We start from the raw sequence: 25,186 nt of genomic DNA, 5'->3' as shown, positions 1-25,186 counted from the left end.
AAGCAAAAATCCAATGCTAAGTGTTGGCAGGAAGGTGGATGATAAAAACTCACATACACACCTGTTTGTTAATCTTTATGTTATGCAGGCAACAAAAGTTTTTATATATGTATTGCATATTTGATTTTAAAATTAGATATAAAATGATTTAATTCTTGACAAATGCTTCTAGTATTTGTTGTTAAGCAAATTCCAGGATCTTAAATCTTATGATTTAATTATTTGATATTCAATATCTACTGGTATTACCCTAAGGTTATTAGAATTAGGAATTATAATATTAAATTTTATCTATGCAAGTAGAAACAGCAATAAAAACTATTAGATAATGCTTGTGCTAAAGAAGAAATCGAGAGGGAACTCACAAACTAGTATTCCGAGAATAAACAGCCTCACATACATTTATTAGGAAGCAAAAGCAAATGAAAGCAAGTTAATTAAGCTTTCAACTCAAGTGGTGACAGAACAGATGAACTGAAGTAAGGAAGAAATTATTAAAGACAAACCAAGAAATTAGGAAATTTCTTCCCCACCACCTCCCACTCTCACATAATGGGGAAGTATGTGCCTATACATCTATACAAATGTGTGTATAGTATATGTATAAATATACACATATATACATATATGTACATATGTGTATGTATACTCAAACATTTAAATCATAATATATATTTCTAAAACCTCTTTTTTATAAAAATATCACATACATTTTAGATGTCAATAATTACAGTACTTCAAAATTGTCAGGAATGAACTACAGATAGTACCCACCATCTTTTACTCAAGTGACCTTCTATTGGACATTACCAACTGTTTTTCTAAAGGTCCTCCAGCTAAATCCTTGCCAGAATCATTAAGTGCTTTGATGGATTTTTAAAAGTAGACTCTTTAAATCAAAGAATAAACACATTTGTGTGAGCTTTGATTGACATCTCATGGAAATCCAGCTGTTACCCAGCTATTTCACAGTCTCTGTTTGCATCAGCTGAGGCCTGATGTTTGTGGTTAATAATTCATCTCAGGCTGCAATTCTCACTGTTACAGAGCAATTTGTGTCAACCCTGGTACCAGTCAAAAGCTGTGCTTTTCCCATCAAAGACTAGGGGTGACATTTCTACACCTTACCAACATAAAATTATTTACATGGCAACCCTATGCAAAATAAAACTTCATCCATTTTATTCAAAGCAAAATTCAGGCACATTTTATAGAAAGCAGCCATAAAATCATTCCAGTGAGAACGATTTCCTAGGCACAGTTATTGTAAATGGCTTTTCAAAGTTTGGAAAGTCTAGCTTGGCTAGCAGAGAGCAGTGTGCAAGACCCTGCAGCCAGAGTTGCATGCTCTGCCCTCAACTCTACTGGCCGTGGAGACCCTGTGAGACCCTGAAGTGCTGCACCCAGGAACTTTTGCTCCCGGGGAAGAAGTTGACTTGTGATACTCCCCTATTATGTGGGAGTGAAAAGTGGTGGGGAAGGAATTTGCTTAGTGGGCCTGGGTTCCTGAAGGCACATGTTTAGGCTGCCACGAGCCCGAGCCCGTAAGGGGTTGTAGGGATGGCATCAAAGGAGAAGCCTCACTCTGGTTTCCTCTTTCCTTTGCTGGGCCACCACTCAAGGGATGGGGGAAGCCAGTCAGAAGGAACTGAGAGACTAGCAGGCCCGAATGACAAAGGCCAATGCACAGGTTTGGGCTGGCTGACGCACACGCTTTAGACTTCCATTAAAGACTTGAACGTGAGACTGAGAAGCCGTTCCCCCCTGAGGCTGCCTAAGAGTCCCTGGACAGAGGCAGATCCTTGGATCGTCAGTGAAACCAGTAAGAAGCCTTGGCGTCTGAGGGTGGTTTCCCAGGGATGAGCAACAAGCCTTAAGTGAGGCCGGTTTCCAAAAGTGGCACCATCACACTCGTCCGAGAGGCGCAGCAGAGAAAGTAGAGGAAAAAAGAAACCTTGGGGCGCATTGAAGCTGAGTCAGTGCAAAGGAAGCTTAAAGGGGAGTGTCCCGCAGCCCGCTCGGGAGGGAGCAAGGAAAAGGCACAGGGCCGGACAGGCCACCCGGGAGCGCAGGCGCGGCCAGGGCCCGAGAACCGCGGCAGCCGCCCACCGCCCACCGCCCACCCCTCCCTCTCTCTTTCCGCAAAGCCCGGGGCGGGGCCTGAAACTCGGACGCGGATTGGCGGGGAGAAAGTGGGTAAACATGTTTGAAAGAACCAATCAACGCCGTCCGTCCGCGCCAGCCAATGGGAGCCCGAGAGGCGGCGGGGCGGGGCGGCGGGTTTGAGCGACGCGCGGGGACCGGCCGGTTTCCTGCTGGCGGTGGCGGCGAGCGGCGTGCGCTATGGAGGGCCCGGGCCTGGAGGAAGACGCGCTGCTGCAGAAGCTCAGGAACAGTCGCCGCCGCTTCCAGAGGCGCATGCAGCAGCTGATAGAGAAGGTGGGCCCCGCCGCTGGGGCGGGACGCGGCGGGGAGGCGAAGGGTCAGGGCCCGGGTGCAGGGAGCGGCTGGGGGCGCGGGTGCCGGGGGCGCAGGCGGTCCCGGAGGGGCGGGCGGGCGAGCGTGGTGGGGCGCTCCAGACTAGCTGCCGGGCACCTCTTCTCCCCGGGTCGGTACCCCCGCGGCCCTGGGACCTGACAGATGCCCCTTCCTCCCCGCAGTATAACCATCCCTTCGAGGACGACCCGCTGGTGGACTTGGCCACCCTGACCTACCAGACGCCCCAGGGTACGGAACGGTCGTGAGCATTTGCGGTTGAGAATGTGAATAGAATAGTGCAGTCTGGAATTTGAAATGCTGTCCCGCCCTCTTAGGAAAGTGACACTTGTTCACTTCAGCAGTAGGGATCAGAACATAACTTTGCCTTTTGGACCTTTATGTTATGTATTGCCAACAGGATTACTTATCTAATTAAGCAGAATTCCTGAAGACACAAAGATGCATCCTCGTTAAAAAAAATGCCTCTGCCTTACAGGATTGACAGGTCAGCTTAGCCAGTCAGTGTCTCAACCTCTTCATCTGTAAGAGAGGAAGGATAATGACAATCATCTACCCATCGCAGATGTGGTAGCAGTTACGTAGAACCCTTCTAAGACGCTTGGAGCAGCACCGGGCACTGGTGACACTCATTAACTGTTGTCCTGTTTAACTTGGGTAGTAACATCTTCTTCAGGGTTCTGATTACTCTGCTGGAACATGCAGAAGCAGCCTCTTGATGTAATGGTTAATGCTGTAAACCATCTTAAGTGGATTCTCTTTGGTAAGTGACTGGAGAGTGTCTGCAATAGATGAGGACACTTGTTCCCATATGACCTTATTACCAAGTCAGTTTCACCTACTAAAGAAAGCAAATCTCGGATCACATTGTGCCCTGCACTAGGCAGACAGGCACAATAGGTTAAGTCCTGCTGCTTGAATCAAGAGAAATCCTCGCTCTGCCCTTTTAACTGATCCAGCCACACTTTTGGTGAAAATTTTATCCAGGCAGACACTAAAATATTCAGCATCAAATTTCTTGTCCTTTCTGATCTGGCAGGACACAACCTAAGGGTTCGTCTGTAGGCTTCACTGGCTTCTTATAACAAGCACAGGGAGCATCTACAATGTTTTGGACAATTTACATATCTCGAATACCACTAATTTTGCCAGTGAGAACTCTGGATGTCATTTGTGGGAACAGTGGATAGGGCACCTGAACACCTTGGGAACAGGCACATTTGACCTTGTAGCGCTGGCTAACACACAGGCTCCTAGCACTACCGGCCAAGGTGCTGGTTGCCGGTGCAGGAGATTTGTGTGTAACAATCTCATAGCTCGTGTCCTGGTGCTCGTCCTGAGACAATTAGTGGCATGGCCTTTTCTTAGTGCATAGTAGTGTGAATTGCCAGTTCAAGGCAGCACTAAAAGGGAAGAGTGGAACTAACTGGCATCAATTGTGATGAAGACAGCAGGGAAATGGAAATACTAGTCCATCTGGGTGTATTGACCACTGACCCCGTGCCCTGCTCTCCTAAGAGTCTCATACTGATTCTCAGCCCTGCAAGGAAGGGACACTGTTGGATTCATCACAATTAAATGTGGACACAGTACAGAGAGGCTATGTAACTTGTACCGTGTCACTTAACCAAAGTGTGAAGCCTTGGTAGACTCTGAACCCACGTGTGCAAGCATGACTTTGCTCTGGAAAGGCTACATGGCACAGAGGTCAAGAGTGCAGAGTCAGCGCTGCCCAGAGTTCACATTCAGGCTCCACCACATGGGCAGATGGCCGGGACTAGTATTTGAACTTCACTTTGCCCACATCCATCTGTACAATGACCGTGGTAAGTCCCTGTCCCACAGATGTTAGGAGAACTATACAAGTTATGTGTGTGTGAGTCATTGTGAATTGTAAGTGAGGCATTCTTGGAAAGGGTTTAGAGTAGAAATTGGAGCATAGTGAACACTGTAAATTTTTGCTGCTATTATTAACTATCTGAAACCTCCACTGTCCCTTATTAATTTGAATTTCCCCCAAGAAGTTTGGGGAGAGCTTGAGTATACGGCCCAGGCTCTGTAAGCTGGTAGGTGGCAGGACTGGTCACACTTGAAGTCCAGAACTCAGTGCTGGCCCTGTGCATGGGCTTGCAAGCTCTTATTCCAAGCACAATGTAGAGATGCCCTCAAAAAGTGCTTACTCTGCTGGGCATGGTGGCTCATACCTATAATCCCAGCGACTCGGGAGGCTGAGGCGCAAGGATCACAAGTTTAAGATGAGCCTTAGCAACTTAGCAAGACCCTGTCTCAAAATAAAAAATCAAAAGGGCTAGGGATGTGGTTCAGTGGTTAAGCGTCCCAGTGTTTGATCCCCAGTGCCAAAAAAAGAAAAGAGAAAAGTGCTTACTGCAAATGTAGTATATGTGTTGCCCTTGGTACGTGTGTATTTTAAGGACACGACCAGGCATACGTATGTTCCTGTTCTCATTCAGCTTTACAGGTCAGTGATGTGGCGAGCTGCTGCCTGGTAGGTGGGAGAGATCTCCATTGTGACAACTGTCTGTTCAACTTAAAGGCTCGCAGCAGACCGTGGGGCCTGGCTCGCTCTTAATAGCGCAGGCTTTTCGTATCTGTCACCTTGGCTTTCTGGGAAGACACGTTGAGCAGTTCAGTGTTGAGGATCAAACCGTCATTTCTGTTTCTTCTCTTAAGGACTGAAAATTTGGGGAGGAAAACTAATAAAGGAAGGAAGCGAAGGACTGATCCAGGTATTTAACGTCAGCGCGTGTGGCCCGAGTGCCCTGCGGGGAGGAGTGCTGGTGTTGACAAGGACCGGCGCCCGTCCTGTGCCCAGGCGCGGGGGCCTTGGCAGAGGCCTGTTTCCTTGCCCGGCGGCCTGTGCTTCTGTGTTTGAGGATTTACAAGAAGCAGGTCTGTGTTGCTTGTCGGGGGCGAGGAGCAGCCCTGTGGTGTCGGGCTCTTTTTTAAGCCTTGCCTTTCCCGTGGGAGAAGTTGCAGGCTCTGTCAGCTGGCCCCGTGCAGAGGCTGGGCCAGCTTCATGACTTCTCACAGGCCACCAGCCTGGCCGGGAGCTCACTCCTTGGGTCCTCATAGAAGAGGGGAGCGTGCAGGTTCCATGCCCGCCACCGGCCCGCAGCTGGGCAGCTTGATCCCTTCTGTGCCTGTGGAGCTGGCTCTCCTACTGTGGGACCAGGAGCCTTTGCCCTGGGAACTTTTGCAAGGTCATCAGTGTTCTGTTAATCGTGCTTCTTAGATGCCTCGTGCTCCTCAAGGTCACAGGTCAGGAAACCCACGGACCCACGAGTGAAAACGTTGTTCTGCTGTGAGGATTCACAGCACCGACAGCAGTTCTGAAATCAAGCCATCTTGATTGTTTAGTCACAGAAATGATAGAAGCACACAGCACTACTGAAATCAGCCTGACCCCCGCGCTGGGTGGCCACCAGTGCCATTGTCGTTCAGTGTGATTCGTCTGTGTCCACGTGTGAATAAATACATGTCCTCTGTGCTCTCACCTCCCAGTGAAGAGACGCAGGAACCTGTCTCCATCATCCATCCAGAAGTCCAGCCGCCATTTTTAACTGTCTCCCATCGACAGGCGCCTAGCCCTCTCAGCACCCTCGACTATAAGTCAGGGTTGCTATGCTTTTCCTGAAAGGCCAGATGTGAACATTCGAGGCCTTGCCCCTGTATGTCTGTGGCAGCTTCTCAGCCCTGTTGTAGGGGAGGTAGCTTGGATGATGGGAATGAGCAGCCATGGCTGCATTCCATCTATAAAACCCCTGTGTGGAGTCCCAGGGGAACAGCCCAGTCCTAATTTCCCCAGTACTGAGGTCCCCCACCCCTTTTTAGTAAATGCCCAGAGGTGAGATTAGGAGACCAAAGGACCTGTTCTCTTTAAATCACACACAGAGGCACCCACTTATCAGACCCGTGCTGGGGTGGTCCTGGAAGCAAAATGCTTCTGTCTGGACATTAAGGCTTTTGCTTAAAATGTAAGAGGACTGGGACCCAAAGAATTGCTGGACTTGGAAAAGTGGGCATAGCTGTGATTACAACTTGGACATCCATAGCCTCACTAGATGGTGGTGACTGCCCAGATCCACCTTCAGCTTCCTCCCAGTACCACTCGCTCATACTCCTCCCTCAGTCCCTGGAGACTGTGCATTGCCTGAGCTGTTGATCATAACCTAAGGCCTGTGCTCTGTGCAGAGCTGCCAAGCAGGGGTTGGTGAGGCTTGGCTGCTTCCCCATGATTCCCAAGCTAGTTATACTACCCTTCAGACCCAGGCAGCCACAAAACCTAGCTCTGAGAACTCCGCCCTCCCACCTGTGCGACGGTGTCCCTGGAGGCAAAGGCCGTGGTCTCCGGGAAGCGGGTTCAGGTGCTGTGCAGTGCTCGCAGGAGCCTTACGTCCCCTGGACCCACAGAGACAAAGCCCAGGACCAGTCCTAGAGGGACAGTGCACCCCGTGGGAATTCCGAGAATATTTTAGCCAGTCTGACATGTCAAATGCTCAGATTTCACTAATGAGACTGGTTGGTGTCATTGGTGTAGAGCAGGCTCGGGACAGAGACGCCTGCCCGGGAGTGACCAGATGATCACCCTGTGGTGTGAGCTCCTAGTCGGGAGCTCGAGTGTAGACCAGCTCCACGCGGGGGATTTGTAAGACGCACAGCAGCACCTCACCCTGCAGCACATGTGACAAGCCTAAAACCACTTCTGGGCATTTACTGAGCGCATCATCCCAGGGCCTCCACCAACCGAGTGAGGACCCTTGGCTGCAGTTCCTATGGAGTCCTGGATGGGCGGGGCCGGGCTGTTCTGCCGCGGAGCTCTCCCCCTCCCCTGCTGCCCCCTGCTGCCCATTCAGGGGACTCTTAAAGCAGCTGAGGAAGGAGGCAGGGCTGCTTCTCTGCAGGGAAGCTCCACTGCCTCTGGGAAGCCCACAAACAAGAAGCCTCTCCCGTGTCGCAGGACAGGCGCAGGCTTCCCACGCGCAGTGGCCTGCAGAGCTGCCGTTGCTCAGGCAAACGTGTCTTTGCTGACTCTACCTCTAGGACCCCCCTGGGAAGCCAGAGGACAGGATAGAAGACCCCCAGCATGCCGCAGCCCAAGGTGACGAGCCCCCCCTGTCCTGCACACCAGTCCTGGGAGCCGGTGAGTGCCGCCTGTTAGGAGAGGAGCCAGCAGGAACTGCCCACTGTCTCTGTCCCAGCAGTCCAAGGATGAGGTTCCCATTATTGATGGTTTTATTGGTTTTTTAAAATTTTCCCCCCTAAGGGGTATTTTTAAAACGAAAGACATCTTCAAGTGCCCTGTTACATCCTTTTAATTCCCCGGAGGGTAGACCATGTCCTGACATCCATGGTTCCCGGCACAGAAACCACTCAGATATTTCTGGTATAAATGAACACCCCATCCCCCATTGAAAATGTATCATGTCAAGCTTTGACAAGATCAGGGATGGTTCGAACGCTCCCGTCTGCCTTGCCCCGGCCATCTCACTGCCTGGACCCAGCCCTGCCCCGTTTCCTCACCATCCCGCCCCCCTTTTCCTTCTCCCTTCAGCCTGCCCTCTGGGCTGGTTCCGTCCACGCTGAATCCTGCTCAGATTTCACCTTAAACATGTGGAGCCTGCCTCGAGTCTGCTCACTGCCCTGTCCCGGCCACCTTTACAACCCAGTTCCAGCAGGTGCACATTGCCACCTCAGTGCCCTGCCCAGGACACCTCGCCTGGTGCCCCTGGTTTGCTGCATCTGCAGCCCTGCTCTGGGGGGCTTCCCAGCGGCCCCATTGCTGGGCCTGCCTGGCATCCCTGCCCTCTGTGGCGTGAAGCTTCAGGAGGTTCTGGCCGCGGCCTCTGCACGCTGTTCTTCAGGGTCCACCTTTCTCCATAAACACCCTGTGTCCAAACTAGCACGACTGAAGGAAGACGCCAACGTGGCGGACCTGCCCTCTGAGGCCCCCACCTCCATCTCCCTCCTCGAGCCAGGATCCAAGGTCCTCTTCTCAGCCTCCCCCTCAGTCCTCATGTCCAAGGCTGTCCTGTCCTGTCACCTGTCCTCTCAGGTCCACTGCCCCACCCTCAGCCCTCCTCAGCACCAGCTCCTGTCCCCTCCTGGGCTCCCTCCAGCTGCCTGGACAGCAGTGGAGAACTCCAGGCCGCAGGAGCTCTGTAGGACAGTGCTGGGCGAGGGGCACCTCTCATAGGTGAGAGGTCACTGAGCGTCCGTCCCTGGTGACAGAACACACTCGGAGATACGGAGCCATCTGGAAAGGGATGTGTAAACTTTCCCAGAAATTCTGACTGCGATTCTTTTTTTACTTGTAGATCCAGGAAGCAGCAGTGCCGGGACAGCTTCAGACACAGGCCGTCCTGTGGCCCGGGCCTTGGTAAGGGCCGCCTCCGGAGGGAGGGAGGCCTGGGGCTTCAGGCGCAGCTTCAGCTGGTGTAGACTCCAGGCGGCCCTGGGTGGCGGCCCGAGTCCTCTGGGCGCATTGGTGCTGCCGCGGTCCCTCAGATTTTGGTCCCCCTTTTGGACCTCTGACAGGCAGTGTGACTCTCGCGTCTGGCCTGACTTCTGAACTTAACAATGGTAGAGCACTTGGGGATTTCCAGTCTGCAGCCACAACTGTCTCCACTGTGGTCATGGTGTGCCGTGTGCCTTGACTGACCGAGACATTGTGAGCTGGGTTCCAAGGCCACCCTGCCCCACAGACTGTGTCCTAGGGAAGTATCTCCAGGTCAGCCCTGGCACTGTTTAGTCACAAGGTCACATGGTTAGGTAGCTGAAGCTAGCCTCAAGAGTAAGGGTCCTTTGTGTCCCTTGCTCTGAGTGCCCCAGGGGCACAGGACTGTCTTCTATGGTCTGGTTCTCACTTTCCTGCCCATCTGGTGGATGGGAGGAAACACCTCGGTCTCACACCCTGCCAGCCGTGAGGGACTGCCCCTCCTTTCCTCTCAGCTTCCTCTGTACGGAGGACGCCCACCCCTCCTGAGCCTTCAGTTGTCTGAATGGAGAGGCAGTGACCCTGGATACTCCCCAAGACCCGCTAGAGGGGCCAGCAGCAGGAGCAGGGTGCAACCTGCCCTGCGACCCTTCCCATCTGGTCTCAGGCCCCAACTCGGCCCCACCCAAGTGCACACAGGCTGCAGCCTCTTTCCAGGGCCGGAGAGCCAGCCTCCGCCAGCCTCCGCCAGCCTCCTGAGCTGGGCTGTGAGCCTCTCTTATGAACCTGGCAGTTCGGATTGTTGCTGATAGTTGAGTCCTAAACTCTTCCAGGGATATTCAGGTTGCCTGAAATTTTTTTCTGTTCTAGTAAAACTGTCATAAACATCTCCAGACTTGGATGTTTTGGGTCTTTTTACTTCTTTTTGGTGGTTAAGCTGGATGAACTCTCTGGAGTCAGAGCCCAGCGGGTTTGCAAGGGGCCTGGCCCCTTTACTGCTACCAGCAGGAGGCACAAGGTGACTAAGTAGCTTCATTCAGAGATTCTGCAGGAACAGCTTCGAGACCAGCTGTGCCCAGTGGCTCTTAGGATACTGACTTCTCTCTGATCAGCCTGCAGTGCCTCGGAGCCCTCTGGAAAACGTGTTGAGAAGGAAATACCTGACCCGGGTGGACGCACTGCTTCAAGACGCGAGCTGTTTTCAGGTAGGCCGTCTCCCGCGCGTTACAGTTGGATCATGGAGTGGGCATGCTGAGGCGCAGCGCCATTGTGGGTTTGGGGTGCTCCCCGCAGAGCCTGCCAAGGTCTGTGCATGATCATTTCCAGACCCTTCTATTCTCAAGACGCCATGTGCATGCTCTGAACCAAACCCCGGGCGCCCCGCGGCTGCACCCTCTGGGGAACGGCAGGGATGGAGGGTAGCCTGACCCCCACTGTCCTGGGGGCAGCCCACAGATCCAGGGGAGCCGTGGGTGGCCTGCTGGTGTGACCAGGGCTGGGAGCCGCAGCAGTGGCCACCCCTCGTCCCCAGCCTGTTGTGCCTGGTTGACGTCATGTTGAGGGAGGCAGTGTGGGGGCCCCTGGGTGGGATGCAAGGTGGGCGGCCACCCAGCCCTGGCCCAGGGTAGGTGCTGACCCAGGGCAGCCACCTCTCAGCTCCACCTGAAGAAGAGCCCAGCTAACGGTGTGTCCCTGAGGGCATTGGGGTCACTCAGAAGCCAAGGATGCCCTGGCCCCACAGACGCACAGGGCGCAGTGTGGATGAGAGCAGCTCCGCCAGCAGAGGCAGCAGCTGTACCCCTCACTGTGGGGACCCGGGGCCTGGCTTAGTGACACACGAGCGACGCCCCGGCCCCTCCCTGGCACGGTGGGCATCCTCCTCCTGGTGTGCTGACTGGAGGAAGGGGCTGGATTAGGCCCAGGGTTATTGGGTCTTTGCCCACCGTCCCTTTGGTCCCTAGGTAGTCTAACTGACCATACCTAATGGTGACCGAAGAAAGGCCAGCGGGTCCCCAGGAGGGTGGCCCTGCATGAGGGCAGGGTTCCAGGTCCTCTGGGACACTCCTGCCCTCTGCTGCTCACTGCTTGGTACTGTCTTGCTGGATGCAGGGTCCTGTGGAGAGAGGGGCAGCTCCTGACTCGTCCTTGGTATCTCATCAGGGGGCAGCACCTGGGGTCTCGACATCGGTGGCCTTCTTGTAATCATGGGCTCTGATTTCAGGGTGCAGAGAAGAGGGGTGCAGCGGACACACCCATGTCTCTGGTGCCCTCCTTGGCCTCACCTGCCACGCCCAGCCCTGGTAAGTGACAGACTTCCCGTGAGCCATGTGTATCTCCGTGGGTTTTATTGGAGCCACAGGGCTGCTGAGTGCAGCACCACACAAGTCGGACACGTGGCCGGTGGCTGGCACGCTGTGTCAGCATGAACCTCGACCCTGCCCTTCACGGCCTTGCTTTAAACTGAGCTCTTTCCCCGTGTCCGGCCTGCTTCGCCGTGAGCTTTCCACCCCGTCTTTAGCGGGCGGAGCAGCCTGGGGTCTCCAGAAGTCCAGGTCCGTGCGTGTCGTCCCTCAGGGCTCTGCATCTCCTCAGCACAGAGGGCTTCCTGGTGACCAGTGAGCAGCACGTGCCAGAAGCCTGGCGGGTACTGTGCCATACACCGATGGGCCAGCCATGCCCTCCGTGGCCTCGTGGCCATCGGTGGAGGGCCGGCTGGTCTGCTGTGGTGGGCTGGCCAGAGCAGCTCCGGGCCTTGGGTTACCGCTCCGCCTCACGGGTCGCTCGCTCGTCTTAAGCAGTCCAGACGTGCCTTGATTTACTCGGCTGTGGCCGCCTTGGGGTCATCCTTGTGGTAAGCACTGCGTGACCCTGTGTCCTCTCGGACACTCCGTCCGCCTCTCCACTGGCGACTTCCGAGTCTGGTCCTCAGCCAAGGACTTCTCCCTGCACAGGTCCCGCAGGAGAACCCGTGAGGTGAACCGCAGCCTTTTCCCAGAGGCCGTTCCCGTGGTGGTTTCGGCCTCAGTGGGAGGACGGCCGGGGAGGCGGGACCTGGACTCCGCCAGCCCTGCCACTCGTGAGACCTCCTGGACATGGCATTCTCTGCGGGACAGCCACCCCCACCCAGTTGCCTTGTTTGTTTTTGTTGCTGCTCCGAGGACCAGTGAGAAGGCGCGGCCCTGCTGGGGCCCCTTGGCGGTGCTTCGCCCGGGTCATGCAGCCCACCTGTGCCCTCCTGGCTGGGCAGCCGGGCGAGTCCCCGTCCGTTTTGAGCTCCGTCTGGAGCTCCGTCTCGTTGTCCCTGGCCCTGCGTCCTCTCCTGGTCGCCACCGCCCCTTAATGTCTTCACAGATCCAGTGCAAGCCAGCCTCCGGATGGTGGCAGCTGGTCCCCAGGCAGCTCTCTTGGCCCTGGGTGGTGTCCCCAGGGGAAAACAGGCAGGGCACCAGCTCACTCGGATCCTTGTCTCTAGCCCTGCCGTCAGCATGGTGCACAGCTTCTGTTTCTTTCTGTTTGTAGGTTTTTTCCCATTTTCATTGGTTTAATTTTATTTTTTAAATCAAACATTTCACGCGACATGAAAGCACAGTTCTGCAAAGCAGCATGTGCGGGGTCTCACACCCCCCGTGTCCTACTGGTGGACTGTCGTATTTTCTGGTTCTTAATATGCTTTGGAAAAGGCGGCCCTCTTCCAGACAGCCCGCGGGCAGAGGACTTCTCTCGAGAAGTGAGGTGGAAAGCAGAAATAGAGTTTCAGGAACTAAAAAGATCTCTGAGAATCTGTTCTGAACATTTGTAGTTTCTCTGTTCTTTGTACCATACGCCCTTGGCTCCCTGCCCTGTGTGTGGTGGCTTCGAAACCTGATGCCCTTGACTTTGCTTCTCCCCCAGGATGCTGTGGACATGTCTCTACAGAGAGCCCTGGTGACCCTGCAGAGTCGACTCCCTTCCCCAGAGGGCAGGACCCCTCGTGTCCTTGCCCAGCACACCTGGCCACGGCACCTAGAAATGACAGTCCATCACTGCTGGGGACCAGCAGCAGCAGCTGCGTGAGCAGCCGGACCTTGGAGGCCGATGACATCTGCGATGTGACGATCAGCGACCTGTACGCGGGTATGCTGCACTCCATGAGCCAGCTGCTGAGCAGGAAGCCCTCGGGCATCATCTCCACCAAGACCTTCATCGTCCAAAGCTGGAGCTCCAGGAGGAGGCATGTGCGCAGGGTTAGAGCTCCAATGAGCCAGCCGCACGGTGCGGGGGCCCGGCGTTCCGGGAGGGAGAGGCCTGCACCCTGTTCAGAGCCCAGGCGAGAGATGGGACCCTTGAGAGACTGTGAGAACTTAGTGCACGTCACTCGACATAAGCCAGGTTTAAAACTGGACAAAGCTTCTCTTGCAGGAGACAAAGCCCAAATGCTTAAATTAGATTCAGGTTGCCAGGAACTTCAGGTGACACCCCGTAAGCACTCTTCATTGACTTCTTTGGACCTCGACAGAGTGCATCGTCCTGACCAGGAAAATAGACTTATGATGTTAAAATGGTTGATTTCTCCTGTGAAAATAGTTTCCAGACCAAGAATGCCACCCATCCAATCAGGGAATCGATACAGGGAGATTGAAGTCAGATTCAACAAGCTTCATCAAGAATTTTGCCTGAGTCCTGGGAAACGATCTTGCCCAGATGGCCTCCCAGGCTCCTGGGCTATGGACCTGTACAGAGGTGGTTCTGTGAGCCCAGGGGGCCTCAGGGGCTTAGAAACACACAGGTGGAGTCTGCCTTTCAGCAAAGCAAAAGCAAAGAGGTTAAGGGAGGCTTTTGAAAACCTGGGCAGAATATCTGTGGAAGGAGGCAGAGGCACACCTGAGGGCCAGCCCTCGCCATCTCATCTGAAGGACAGCCCCTCACACAGCCGCGGCCGCTCTTGGCAGACATCCGGCCTCTTTCAGGAACACAATTCTGGAACATTCAGAAAGGCATTGTCACCCAGCCAGACGATTTCAGTGCCAAGGATAGAACCTCTGGGCTGTGGGAGAAATCGCTATAACGAAATTAAAGAAAAATTTGACCAGCTTCATCAAAAGTATTGCCAGACGTCACCCCAGCGGGCAAAGGCACCTGCGCACCTTGGAATGCCTTCAGGCAAAGCCAGCGCAGAAGTTCAGCTCCAAACCCAAGAGCTCTTCGGGAAATCACATCGAAACTGTCTCTTCCAGAAGTGGCCACCGTCACCCCAGTGGCACGTGTGCGGTCCACAGGGCTCACCTGCAGCTGAGGCTCATCCCTCTGCACGCTCTGCTCATGCTGCTGGGAGGGACCCTCAGTTCCTGGCAAAAAGACGCAGGCTGTCAGACCCCCAGGTGTGTGGATGCCGGGCCGGTCTCCGGGATCCCTCAGAGGCGGATGAAGCTGACCCCAGGCCAGGGGAGCAGGGCAGCCCCGCCCAGGCTGGCTGGTGAGGAGGAGCGTTTCCACCAAGGGGTGCAGCTCCCTCCAGTGGGAGCTTTTCCCCTGTGGTGCTGAGGAGGGGAGCCAGGGCCGCGCTTGCTCGGCACGCCAGGTGCCACTGAGCTCCCTAGGCCTGGGCCACCCCTGAAGGGTCCCAGCGGGGCTGTGGGTGGGTTTTCCAGGCGCTCTCTGGGTTGTCTGCTTCCTCTTGAAGTCAGCATTGATGTCCAGGACGTGTGGGTGTGTGGCTTCAAGATGGAGCTGGAATGTTCTGGAAGGATTTCCGTGTTTTCCTGGACTGCATAGGGGATCTCCTAACCCCCGCCCATTACTCCCCACCTTGTCTATGAGTCTGCCATTTCCAGCTCCTGGCAGGTGAAATGGATCTGGGATTAGAGTCTGCCATTTCCAGCTCCTGGCAGGTGAAATGGATCTGGGAATACTGACCCTCTGTCCCCTTCCCAACTCCTCGGAGGGCCAGCATGAGGGACAGCAGCCCTCTGGGCTCCCGCCACGCCTCTGGCCCTGCTCCGCTGTGCTGGCTCTCAGCCCTGGGCCACCTCCTTGCTCTGTGGATCCCTCAGCTGCAGTTTTCCTCTGCCTGTGCCCTTTACTCTCCCCAGAGCAGGTTGGGGAGCAGGCAAGGTAGACAGGCCAGCTGGAAGAAAGTGCCAGCTCTTGGGCATGGTGGAACGTGTGTCCACAGCTGGGCTCCTGGTGGTGCAGCTCATTGGCTAACTGCGGACACTTGTCTGCTGGCCGAGGGATGTGGGCTGAGTTGGGCTGTGGGTTTGTGTGTGGTTCCAGCAGGCAAGGTGAGGCCGTGTCTACAGCCGCCTGTTCCTGCTTGTCCCCCGCTGGGGTCAGTTGGTGGCCCTGCCTGCCATAGTTACCTCCTTTTCTGTTCTTCCCGCCTCTGCCTGTCCAGCCCAGGATCCTTTCCCAGCACCTCGCTCCTGCCGCTCCTGCATCTGCTGGGTGCCAGAAACCACCGGCCGCCCCCAGGTGCTGCTCTCTCCCCTTCCTCCTGTCCTCCCAGGCCGCCCACCACGCGCTGCCTTGGCAGGGCTCCTCCTGCCCCTTGCTCCTTCCCAGGGCTGCTCACTGCCATCTTCTGCCCTTTGGTTGTTGGTTCTGTGTGTTTCCCGCAGCCCTTCTGTGCTGCAGCAGGAAGTGGTCTGGGCAGGCAGACCCAGGCCACAGTGGGGTCCTGGCCCAGCCTCTTGGCTGGGATCTGGCCGCTCCAGCTGTTCTGTTTCTAATGTGAAGTCCTACGAGTGGCTGAGTGGCCGCCGAAGCACAGCAGCAGACCTGCCTTGACACTCATCCTCCTCCCCGTGAGGACAGGACAGCATCCCTCTGCGGGTAGAGCTCAGGTGAAACCAGGAGGGCTGGTGAGGCACAGGAGCCAGGCCTCAGGGAGGCCAGACCTGGAGAGCCGCCCACCCGGTGCCCTGTGCCAGCAGTGCCTGGCCACCAGCACCACTTCCCCGGGTCTTGGTCTCTGTTTGTCCCATCTCTCCCACCCAGTGCCCACATGGCTGCCCCAGGCCGTCCACCACTGGGGGACCTTCAGCTACAGTCAGGCCTTAGGGCTCGGCCCCTCTTTGTGGCGGGCAGTCCAGGAAGTTGACCTTGAAGTGATGCTCCTGTGTTTGATCGCTTGGGATCACCTGAGTTCTCAGCAGAAAGGGAGCGTCTCAGTGCCCCTGAGGTCTCTCCTGACCTCCCACACATCACACGTCCCTCTTCCACTGTCCCGCCTGTCTAAACCTGAACAGCGGCTTTTGGGTTGTCCCCTCTGCCACCCGCCCCTTTTTCCTGGCCCCAGGACTCTTCCGCTGCTGACCTCTCCAGCCGCTCCTAGTTCAGGCCCTTCCTGCCCCACCTTGGCCTCAGCTCCTCCCTCTCCCCTGTGAAATCTTGCCTGGCCAAGTTGAGGGGACCTCAGCCTCACAGAGCGGTGCTAAGTTGGGGGTCAGGAGCGATGTGCTGCCAGCATGGGAACTTGCCCTCGGAGCCCAGCACGGGCCGGCAGGTGTCACCACCAAGACTGCTGTGTGACCATTCGAGCGTGTCATGTTTCCCCTCCCTGCTTAAGCTGTTCATCTCTTGGGGAGCACTGATCTCCACGGGCGGCAGCTAGGTAGGCCTGCCGCCAACAGGCCATCTCCTAAGCAGGGCAGTGTGGCCTGAGGGGTCCTCATGGGCCGTGCTGCGCTAGAGAGTTAAGTTTCGCTGGCTGCAACTGGAGCCCTAGTGGAGCAAAGAACGTGCGTTTCAGGATGGCAGGGGACGCTGGCTTTTGTTAGCAGTGCTCAGCGGAGGGCTGGCCTGGAGCTTGGCCATCTCCCTCCTGCTGTCTGTGGAACCCGGGGCTGTGCACATGCCAGGCACGCGCTCTGCCATGGAGCTGCGCCCCAGCCCTTTTTGTGTTTTAAAAGACGGGGGCTCCTGTGCCACCCAGGCTGGCTTCAGACTCCTGACCCTCCTGCCTCCACCTCCACCCAGTTGGGACTACAGGTATGCACCCTGCATCCAGCCACTCTTATCAAGAAGATGTGACACCTGGCAGAAGTTGTCTGCCATTAGGCAAATTCAGGGAGAGTGGCCCCAGGGAGGACGGCCCAGTGCCTGACATCACACCACACAAATGAGGGCGCGGGGTCAACACGTTCAGTGTGGCCCTCGTGGGCCCACCGTTCTTAGACACAGAATTCTCTGTTAATTTCCTGTTTTGTCACACTATTTGCTCATAAAAACCTATACTTAAAAACTGGTTAAAGTAATCTGTGATCTTTCAAGTACGATAAACAGTTTGCCCATAAAAAGCAGTTCCTAGCATCGTGCTCTTTTCGGAGGGAAGCATGTCGTGCTTAACCACCTGGGTTAATCCCCGCATGGCACCTCATTTCTTCAAACACTTCATAATAGGACAAAATATTTCAAAATTCATAGTATGATGACCCACATACGAGCCATCTAGAGTAATAACTGTTGCTATGTTACTATTTGTGTTAATGAAGTTGTTTTCAATAAAAGACAAGATAGGGTTAAGTTATGTGCTTTTCCTTCCTGTCCCCCCTCCTGATAACCCTCTGTCACCCTGTCCCCTTCCCGCACCTGTCCAGCTGGGACCACAGTGTGCGTGCATCAACTCAGGCTGCTGTAACAGGAGAGACTGGGTAGCCTAGATGACAGGTCTGCTTCCCTGCAGTCTGGACACAGTCTGGGGCAGGGTGCCAACACGCTGGGCTCTGGTGAGGACTCCCGGGCCCGTGGGTTGAGGAGGGAAGAGGTGTCTGTTTCTTACAAGGATTTCCCTTCCCCTGATGAGCGCCCCACCCCATGGCTTCATCTAAACCCGTGTCCACATACCATCACCCTCTGGGTTGGAGGGACAAGTTGGTCCACAACACTGAACCAGTGAGGGTGGCCTGCACTGTGTGTGGCCGAGACCTTGTCCCTGAGCCTTGCCCCTCACAGAGGCTCCTGTCCCCCAGCAGGCTGGCAGCAGATGCTGGTGCAGGCTCCGCCAGGGCAGGGTGGCCTCCGCAGTCCCGGACTTTCCCCTTGGGTCTGCTGCTCCCTAAGGACACAGCCCCTTCCTCTCCATCAGGAAGACCCCTCTTCATTCAGGACTGCAGAGGCCTGGCTTCCTCATGTCCCCTCAGGCACAGCGGCCCTGCTGAGTCTCCTGTCCAGGCCACGCTGGCTGCCAGGTGTTGGTGTTCTGCCCAGGGGAGGAAGGCCAATGCAGGACCCATAAACAGAGCGGCCTCTGCACCAGACTTTCACTTACATGATTTACTCCTGTGTCTTCTGCAGTTTTTTCACCAAGAGGTTGTGTCCATTTGACAAGAGCTGACATGTGGGTGCTATGGCTTAAATGTGTCCCCCAAAGGGTCGGGGGTTGGAATTGACCCAGGGTAGGGGTAATGGAAGTGGTGTGGGGCCCAGCAGGAGGTACTTAGGTAGTTGGGGTTCTGCCCTCAAAGGAATTTCATAGGGGACTCTGGTTGGTCCCTGAGGTTGACCCTACCTGGCTCTCACTGGCCTCCCCTTTCCAAGATGTAATTCCTCCCACACACTCTTCAGTCACCCGAGAGGCTCACCAGAGCCTCTGCTGGTGCCACGCCCTCAGATCTCCAGAACTGAGTCAAACAGACCTTTTCTTACGAAGGTAGCCTGCCTTAGGTACTTCATGATAGTAACACAAAACTGACTGGAACAGTGGCTTCTCCCTACTCCACCAAGCGGGATGTCTGCAGCAGGAGCACCTGGCCTGTGGTCCTTGTGCACAGCTGCAAACCTGCTTGAGGCACACTGTCGGAGTGGATGTGCCTCGTCTTCTGAAATGGCCTTCCCCAGGGGCTTTCCGGCTTGCGTGCTCTCCAGCAGTAGGAGGGGCTCAGTCCCCAGTCACTACTGCCCATATGCTGACAGCCTCTGAGGTCACTGCCACTCTGGGGGCTCTGAGTTCCGGCAGCACGGTTGGCCTTGCCTTGGTGGCTTGAGGTCGAGCTTGCCTTCCCGGGGCCCTGGCTTTCCAGCACCCCTCTCAGGACGCTGCTGTCGGCCTCAGTTTGGTTCAGGTATGTTCTAGATCCAACCATGCGAACCAGCCCTGTGTGGTATAAGTTGGAGAAACTTCTCCCACCTCCGGTTTGTCTTTAACGTTCCTGCATTTTGTGGTATGGAAGTTGCGCTTGACCGTGTTCTGGGGGGTCCACTGCCCCCCCCGAGCAGCAGTGCCTGGTCACTTGGTGGAAAGCAGCCCTGCTCTGTGTGCCACGGGCGCTGCAGAAGAGCTGGATGCCACCGTCCAAGAGAGCCTGTAGGGAGGGGCTGCTGCTTCGGGCTCGCGGGCCCGTCCTGTGGTGCTGCCCACAGCACGGCGGCGGGACGTTCTGGAAGTCCTGTTTGCTGCTCTACACTGTTCTGTCCACAGCCCAAGGCAGTCTCCTTGCTCTGCCCACTCCTCCCCTCCACGTTTCTCAGCCAAATTCTGTTCCAGCCTTGCAGGGCTGCCGGTCCACAGCCCACGCCACGGGACGAGTGAGGGTCCTGATACAAAGGTCATACCCTCCCCAGGGCTGCTGGGCGCTACGCCCTGGCCCAGCCCTCCTCTCAGCTGTGCTACCGGGAGCTGGACAGACCTCCCCGCCCCCGATGCAGGCCTGGGGTCCCCAGGAGCAGAGGCTGGACGAGTCGGCCTCCCTTGCTGCTGGGCGGTCCCTGGTGGTGAAGACACAGGCAGGCTGCCACCCTTTGGGTGGCGGGGCCATCTGACACGCACCAGGGGAAGTGGGAAAGACGCTGCTCTTAGGGCTGAAGTTTTTTGCCCTGTTTTACAGTCAGAAGTTTGCATCCCAAATGGCAATGGGGGTTTATTTCCGTAGAAGAAAATGATACCACAGGTTTATCTTAAAAACTACATTTAAAACTGTCTGATTGCTGTGCAAGAATTCGATGCTCTAAGGAGGCCATTTCCAGCTCACTGGAACCTAGCACATTCCCTCAGGGGACACCAAGGGCCAGTGCTGGCTACAACTGTCCAAGACCTTGAGGGTCTCCAGCGCTGCCTTCCTGACCCCAGGGTCCGAGTCCAGCTGGAGCCCCTGGAGCGCTGGGTGGGAGCACAAAGAGGCGGGTCGGGCCTCTGGCGCGTGCTGGCTGCGCGGCCTGGCAGGGCCCTGAAGCCCCCAGACGTGCGACCAGAAGACAGCAGGGGGCTGGCGTTACCATGCCCGCTGAAGCTCTCTCGGGGCTTCAGCAGCTACGAGCAGGGACCAAAAGGTCGCCCACAGAGCCCAAGGGCAGCATGCGGGCAGAGGCAGCCCTTGAGAACCTGTGCATGGGGGACTCCAGCCCGCAAGTAGCTGTCCTCCAGGAGGGCCCTGCGCAGGGGCGTCCGTCTCCTCCCCGAGACAAGCCCACAGGAAGGGCCAGCTGCCCTCCCAGGCTCCCCAGGGGCTTGCGGAGCCAGCGGGCTCCCTGGGGAGCTTGGGTGTCCACTACTCACAATTCCGCAGGGCCGGGAAATCCAGCTTTTTCAGGTAATGTGCAGACAACTGCTTCACAATAATCCCTAAAAGGACAGCCAAAGAAATGTCGCTGCACAGGTGGCAGGCCAGCAGCAGGCCATTCCGCAAGAGACGGGTTTGCCTTACAGAGCTGGCAAGAACCAGGCAAGGAGAAAGCCTGATTGCAGAGCAGAAGGTAGGATGGAGGCGCCTGAGCCCCCGTCCCCACGCGGCCACTGCCCCTCCAGACCCAGAGCCGTCCAGGTGCCCTTCAAGGCCCATCCTGAATCTTCTGCTTACCTGCCAAGTTGCAGGCGGCAATTCTGATCCTTAGCAAGTTATTTTTAACATAGGACATGGTTTCCAGAAAGAAGCTATAGAGAACAGCAGGCTTTTTCTGAGACTGCAAAAAAATGAGTGACGGAAATGAGTGCTTCGAGGAATGAGACCTGGCGCAGGGCTGTTCGCAGGAGCACCCCGTCTGCCCGGTGTGTCAGTGCTATTGCTGCTGGAAGCACCTGCCCAGAGACGGCAAGGGCCCATCCCGCATCACACAGCAGGTTCGTAGCAGGGCAAGGGAAGGACCTCCAGTCCCCTGTTTTGTTCTTTTCTAGGGGGATCACTACATTTATCCAGAACCTGTGCTACCCAAAATGGTAGCCTCTGGCCACATGGCCCTTCAACACTTGGGATGTGGCTGTTCTGAATTAAGTATGAAGTGCCTCCTGGGTTTTGAAGACTATACCAAAAAAAATGTAAGCTACCATCACAATATATAGTAATAATAATATATTAATTTATATAGTTATATATTTATAATATAAATGTTATATATATGTATACTTTATATAGTATATTTTATGTACAAGAATATAATAATTCTTATATATAATAATATATAAATATATGACATATTGGTTACATGTTAAAGTGATTATGTTTGGGTTAAATTAAGCTAAATTAAGTATTAAAATCAGTTTGCCTCTTCCTACTTTCTGAATGTGGCCACTGGGAAATCTAAACCAGACATGTGTCCTGCAAGCTGTCTCCAGGGGACATTTCATGTCTGGAAGGACAGCACAGGGCTCTGAGAGGGAAGGCCAGGGTGGCGTCCCCTGCAGCTTCCTCACCAGGGTGGAGCACATGTTCGTCTGGAACACGGTCATCTCCTCGTCGGTCCTGGTGTTGCTTTGCCCCAAGGCGCTCTCCAGGGACTTCCAGCCCCAGAAGTGCACGCACTGAAACATGGTAGCCCTGCAGGCCTGCAGGGACACAGGACAGCAGGGGCGGCGTCGCCAAGGGCCCCAAAGGCACGGCCCCAGAGCGTGGGATGGGCAGGTCAGGGACAAGCCTTCCCATCTGGGCACCCACCCCGCTGGCCCCTGGCCTCCAGCAGGAGGAGGTGGGGTGTCCCCCAGCGTCGGGGGTATGGCCTGTGCTGCAGCCAGTCTGGCACTGCGCTCTCAGCTGCCCCTTCTGAGTGTGCCACCAGCCATGTCCCCGGGGCATCTCCCATGCAGCGTGGGCTGAGGTGGAGGCTGCGCAGGTGGGAGGCTTCATGCCCAGGGTCTCCAGGGACCCTGCGGCAGAGTCTGGGCAGGGAGGTGTGACGAGAGCCAAATCCAGGTCTGTTTCCCACCCAGAAACCCCAGTGAACAGTGAGAGCAGTCTTGTGACCCCAGAACTGGGGATGAGGGCACTGGTTGGAGGATTCGAGTGCCCTTGTGTGGGCCAGCTGTGACCCGCAGGCTGGGGCCCTGGGCAGAGGGCGAGTGCAGAGCAGGGTGAGAGGTCACAGGGCACGTGGAGGATGCAGAGCGGGGTCTGCACTCCGGCCACCAGGGCCAGGGACTAAAGGAGGACGTGGTCCCTGCTCTCCCTCGCCCTGCTTCCTCTCCACAGCAGTGGGGAGCCACCGTGGGGAGGGAAGGGACCAGGCCCTCCAGGACGCCCCGCAGCCTGACGTGGGCCTGCCCCACAGGGAACAGGAGGGGAGGCTTCAGAGCTTTAACAGGACAGAGTCCCAACAAACTAAAGTGACCCTCTAGGAAGAAACGGGGATGGGGCAGAGGTGGCTGCAGGCAGAGCCCAGCAAAAGGAAGACACGCAGGTTTCCCACAAAGCCACTTCCCGAGGGGAACGGCCCTGTCCCAGCCTGCGGCAGAGGCGTGGCCCGTGGCCGCCGGCCCTGGAGAAGACAGAGCCTGCTGCTGGCGGCGCCGGGGGACCCACAGGGCCGTTTCCGGCGGGGCGGGGCGTCCGAGACGAGGAGGGCGGGTCTTACGCGGGCCGTGCTGGCGCAGGGGTCCTGGCAGTGCAGCAGGAGGGGGACCCAGGCGCTCTTCACTTCGCCTTTGAAGAAATGCTTCTTGGAAATCCCCACCACCTTCGCCAGCTTCCCGAACAGGACGAAGGCCTTCAGCCGCAGCAGCTCGCTCTCCTGGCCGACAGGCACGGACGGGCTGGTCCCGGAGCAGGGGCCCGCCAGCCTCCAGGGCCACCCGTCGGGGCAGTCTCTCCCTGGGCAGGGCTGACGCAGCCCTCCAGGGAGGGGCATGACCCTGCGGCCATCGGGGCTTTGCCGAAGGAAGGCAACCACTGCCTCAGGGCCCCGAGAGTTTGGGAGGGCGAGATGGGCGGAAGCGCTTCCCCCGAGCGACCCCAAGGGGCCACAGGCTGATCCCTGCAGCTTAGCACAGGCATCTTCTCCACGAGATCCTACAACTGGCTCTGCTCTCGGCGCTGCAGGCAGGGCCCTGCTCACTCTGCTCCCAGCACACCTCTGGGGCGAGGTGCCCCGGCCACCCACTAGCAAGCCAAGGGCTGTGCTGCGCCCCCAAAGGTCACCGAGTGGAAACAATCCCTAAAGTCATACGTTGATGGTATCTGGAGGTGGGGCCTTTGGGAAGGACTCAGGATTAGAGGAGGCCATGAGGGTGGGGTTCCCAGGATGGCATTAGTGGCTTTACAGAAGAGGAAGAGAGACCTGAGCTAGCACACTTGATCTGTGTCCCCATGATGAAGCAAGAAGGCCCTCACACAATATGGGTATCATCTCTTGGACTTCCTGGCCTCCAGAACCATGAACTAAACAAATCATCTATGCTTTATAAATCACCCAGGCTTGGGTATTTTGTTTTAGCAACAGAAAGACCCTAAGATACTGAAGGAGGCTGTCGTGTGGACTCACATTGTCAAAGAAGACTCTGCACAGCTCAGAGAGGGCTTCAAAAGACGAGCCCATGTCCCCTTCTCGGAGCTCAGCCAGGATTTTGGTCAGGGCCTCCATACCCTCAGCAGTCACCATGCTGCTCACGGGACCCCTCAGGGAGCCCAGGCACTGCTCCAGCAAGAGCTTCCGATACTGCTTCACCTGGAAGGACGCAGACAGCTCAGCCTCCCTGGCAGGCCTGAGGAGCATGCCCACGTGGCCCTCAGCCTCTGGGACCTGGACCTGGGGCTTGAGTGGTACCTTCCTGGGGGCACCAAGGGCCATGTTGCCCAGGGCGCGCAGGGAGAGCACCTGCAGGGCCTCGTCCTCCTTCTGCCCCGCGCCTATCTCCAGCAGCATCACCACCGGCCTCAGCAACTTCTCTTGGTACAGGACTGGGTCGCTCATGAACTGCAAGGAGAAGGCCTTAGTCACCCCCCAGGGGGGCCCCTTCACAGCAAAGGGGGGGGGGCAGGACTCAGAGGCACCGCCCAGCATGGTCCCTCTGTGAGCAGGAGGGGACCAAGAGCTTCGCTGTCCTCACCCGTGAAGGGGCGATGCCAGTGCCTCCCTCAGGGCTGCTGTGAGATTCAGCAGGAAGTGCGGAGAGTGCTGGGTAATCATTGTCACTGATGTCCCCAGTTAACGGGGCAGAGCAGCCGCCCTGTGCAGGCACCTCCCCCAGCACCCCTGAGCTGAAATGCAGGGGCCCTGAATTCTACTCCTTTAGGAGAATCTCCCTTGGCTTAGTACTCAGAGGGCTAAGACCTCAGGCCGGTGGTGGGCCCGGTGTGTGCACACCTATGCTCACAAGCGCCTAAGTGTGGTTTTAAAGAACGCTGAAGAGCCAGGCAGCGGCACATGCCTGTCTTCCCGGTGGCTCCCGCAGCTGAGGCAGGAGGATCACAAGTTCAAGGTCAGCCTCAGCAACTTAGTGAGGCCCTAAGCAACTCAGGCTCTGTCTCAAAATAAAATATAAAAAGGACTGGGGAGAAGGCTCCGTTGTTGAGGGTCCCTGGGTTCAATCCCTAGTAAGCCCTGCCCCGAAATAAAAGGAAAAATCATATAATCTAGCCCCATCAACTTTGAAAGAATTTAAATAACTTGCCTCTTACAAGCTGAACCTAACTTTTAAACAGTAATAATCAGCTAGAATGTAGTGTTTACCATCTAGCCACAGTGCACGTGATCTCATTTAGTTCTCACCAAAGACCCCTAAAGTAGGTTCTGCTGCTCTCACTTCAGCAGATGCAGAAGCTGAAGCCCAGAGACCTTAAGGAACTTGTCCATGGCTGTCCAGCTGCTGGGTGGAGGGAACTGGATCCTACTGTGCCCCCTGACTCCAGTCCCTGGGCCTGCTACCAGGACTGAGTAAATCTCTTCCCAGCGTCCTTGTGGGGGCTTACAGAGGAGGCATGACACAAGACAAGCCCGAGAACTTGAAAACGCTTGGCAAGTCTGTCTGAGGCTGGTCTTGCGCTGGGCCAGGAGTTTTTGTATGGTCCAAAGTCAAGTTGTTTTCACATTTTTCGATGGTGGGGGAAAAAAACCTAA

General features: G+C 56.0%; 2 protein-coding genes across 2 annotated transcripts in view; one reads left to right on the top strand and one right to left on the bottom strand.

Moving 5' to 3' along the window:
- The first annotated feature begins 2,286 nt into the window (after positions 1-2,286).
- Positions 2,287-16,533, top strand: HJURP (Holliday junction recognition protein). Its single transcript, XM_079134525.1, has 9 exons — positions 2,287-2,439; positions 2,661-2,727; positions 5,188-5,243; positions 7,558-7,657; positions 8,832-8,893; positions 10,063-10,155; positions 11,172-11,250; positions 12,842-14,770; positions 14,818-16,533. Exons 1-8 carry the CDS (start codon positions 2,344-2,346, stop codon positions 14,404-14,406), a joined length of 2,118 nt encoding a protein of 705 aa, XP_078990651.1. The 5' UTR covers positions 2,287-2,343; the 3' UTR covers positions 14,407-14,770; positions 14,818-16,533.
- Positions 16,534-18,208: 1,675 nt separating this feature from the next.
- MROH2A (maestro heat like repeat family member 2A) overlaps positions 18,209-25,186 on the bottom strand; it is a 60,153-nt gene continuing 53,175 nt past the window's right edge. Inside the window, exons 34-40 of the mRNA XM_079132249.1 lie at positions 23,894-24,043; positions 23,612-23,794; positions 22,706-22,861; positions 21,552-21,683; positions 20,722-20,824; positions 20,421-20,486; positions 18,209-20,024 (exon numbers count right to left, since the gene is read on the bottom strand). Of these exons, the coding sequence (XP_078988375.1) occupies positions 19,903-20,024; positions 20,421-20,486; positions 20,722-20,824; positions 21,552-21,683; positions 22,706-22,861; positions 23,612-23,794; positions 23,894-24,043 (912 nt within the window). The 3' untranslated portion in view covers positions 18,209-19,902. The remainder of the gene's footprint in view (positions 20,025-20,420; positions 20,487-20,721; positions 20,825-21,551; positions 21,684-22,705; positions 22,862-23,611; positions 23,795-23,893; positions 24,044-25,186) is intronic.

Source organism: Sciurus vulgaris (genome assembly GCF_902686455.1).
Source record: "Sciurus vulgaris genome assembly, chromosome: 3".
Taxonomy (NCBI): Eukaryota; Metazoa; Chordata; class Mammalia; order Rodentia; family Sciuridae; genus Sciurus; species Sciurus vulgaris.
The sequence above is the reverse complement of the archived record's forward strand: the minus strand, read 5'-3'. Positions and strand labels throughout refer to the sequence as shown.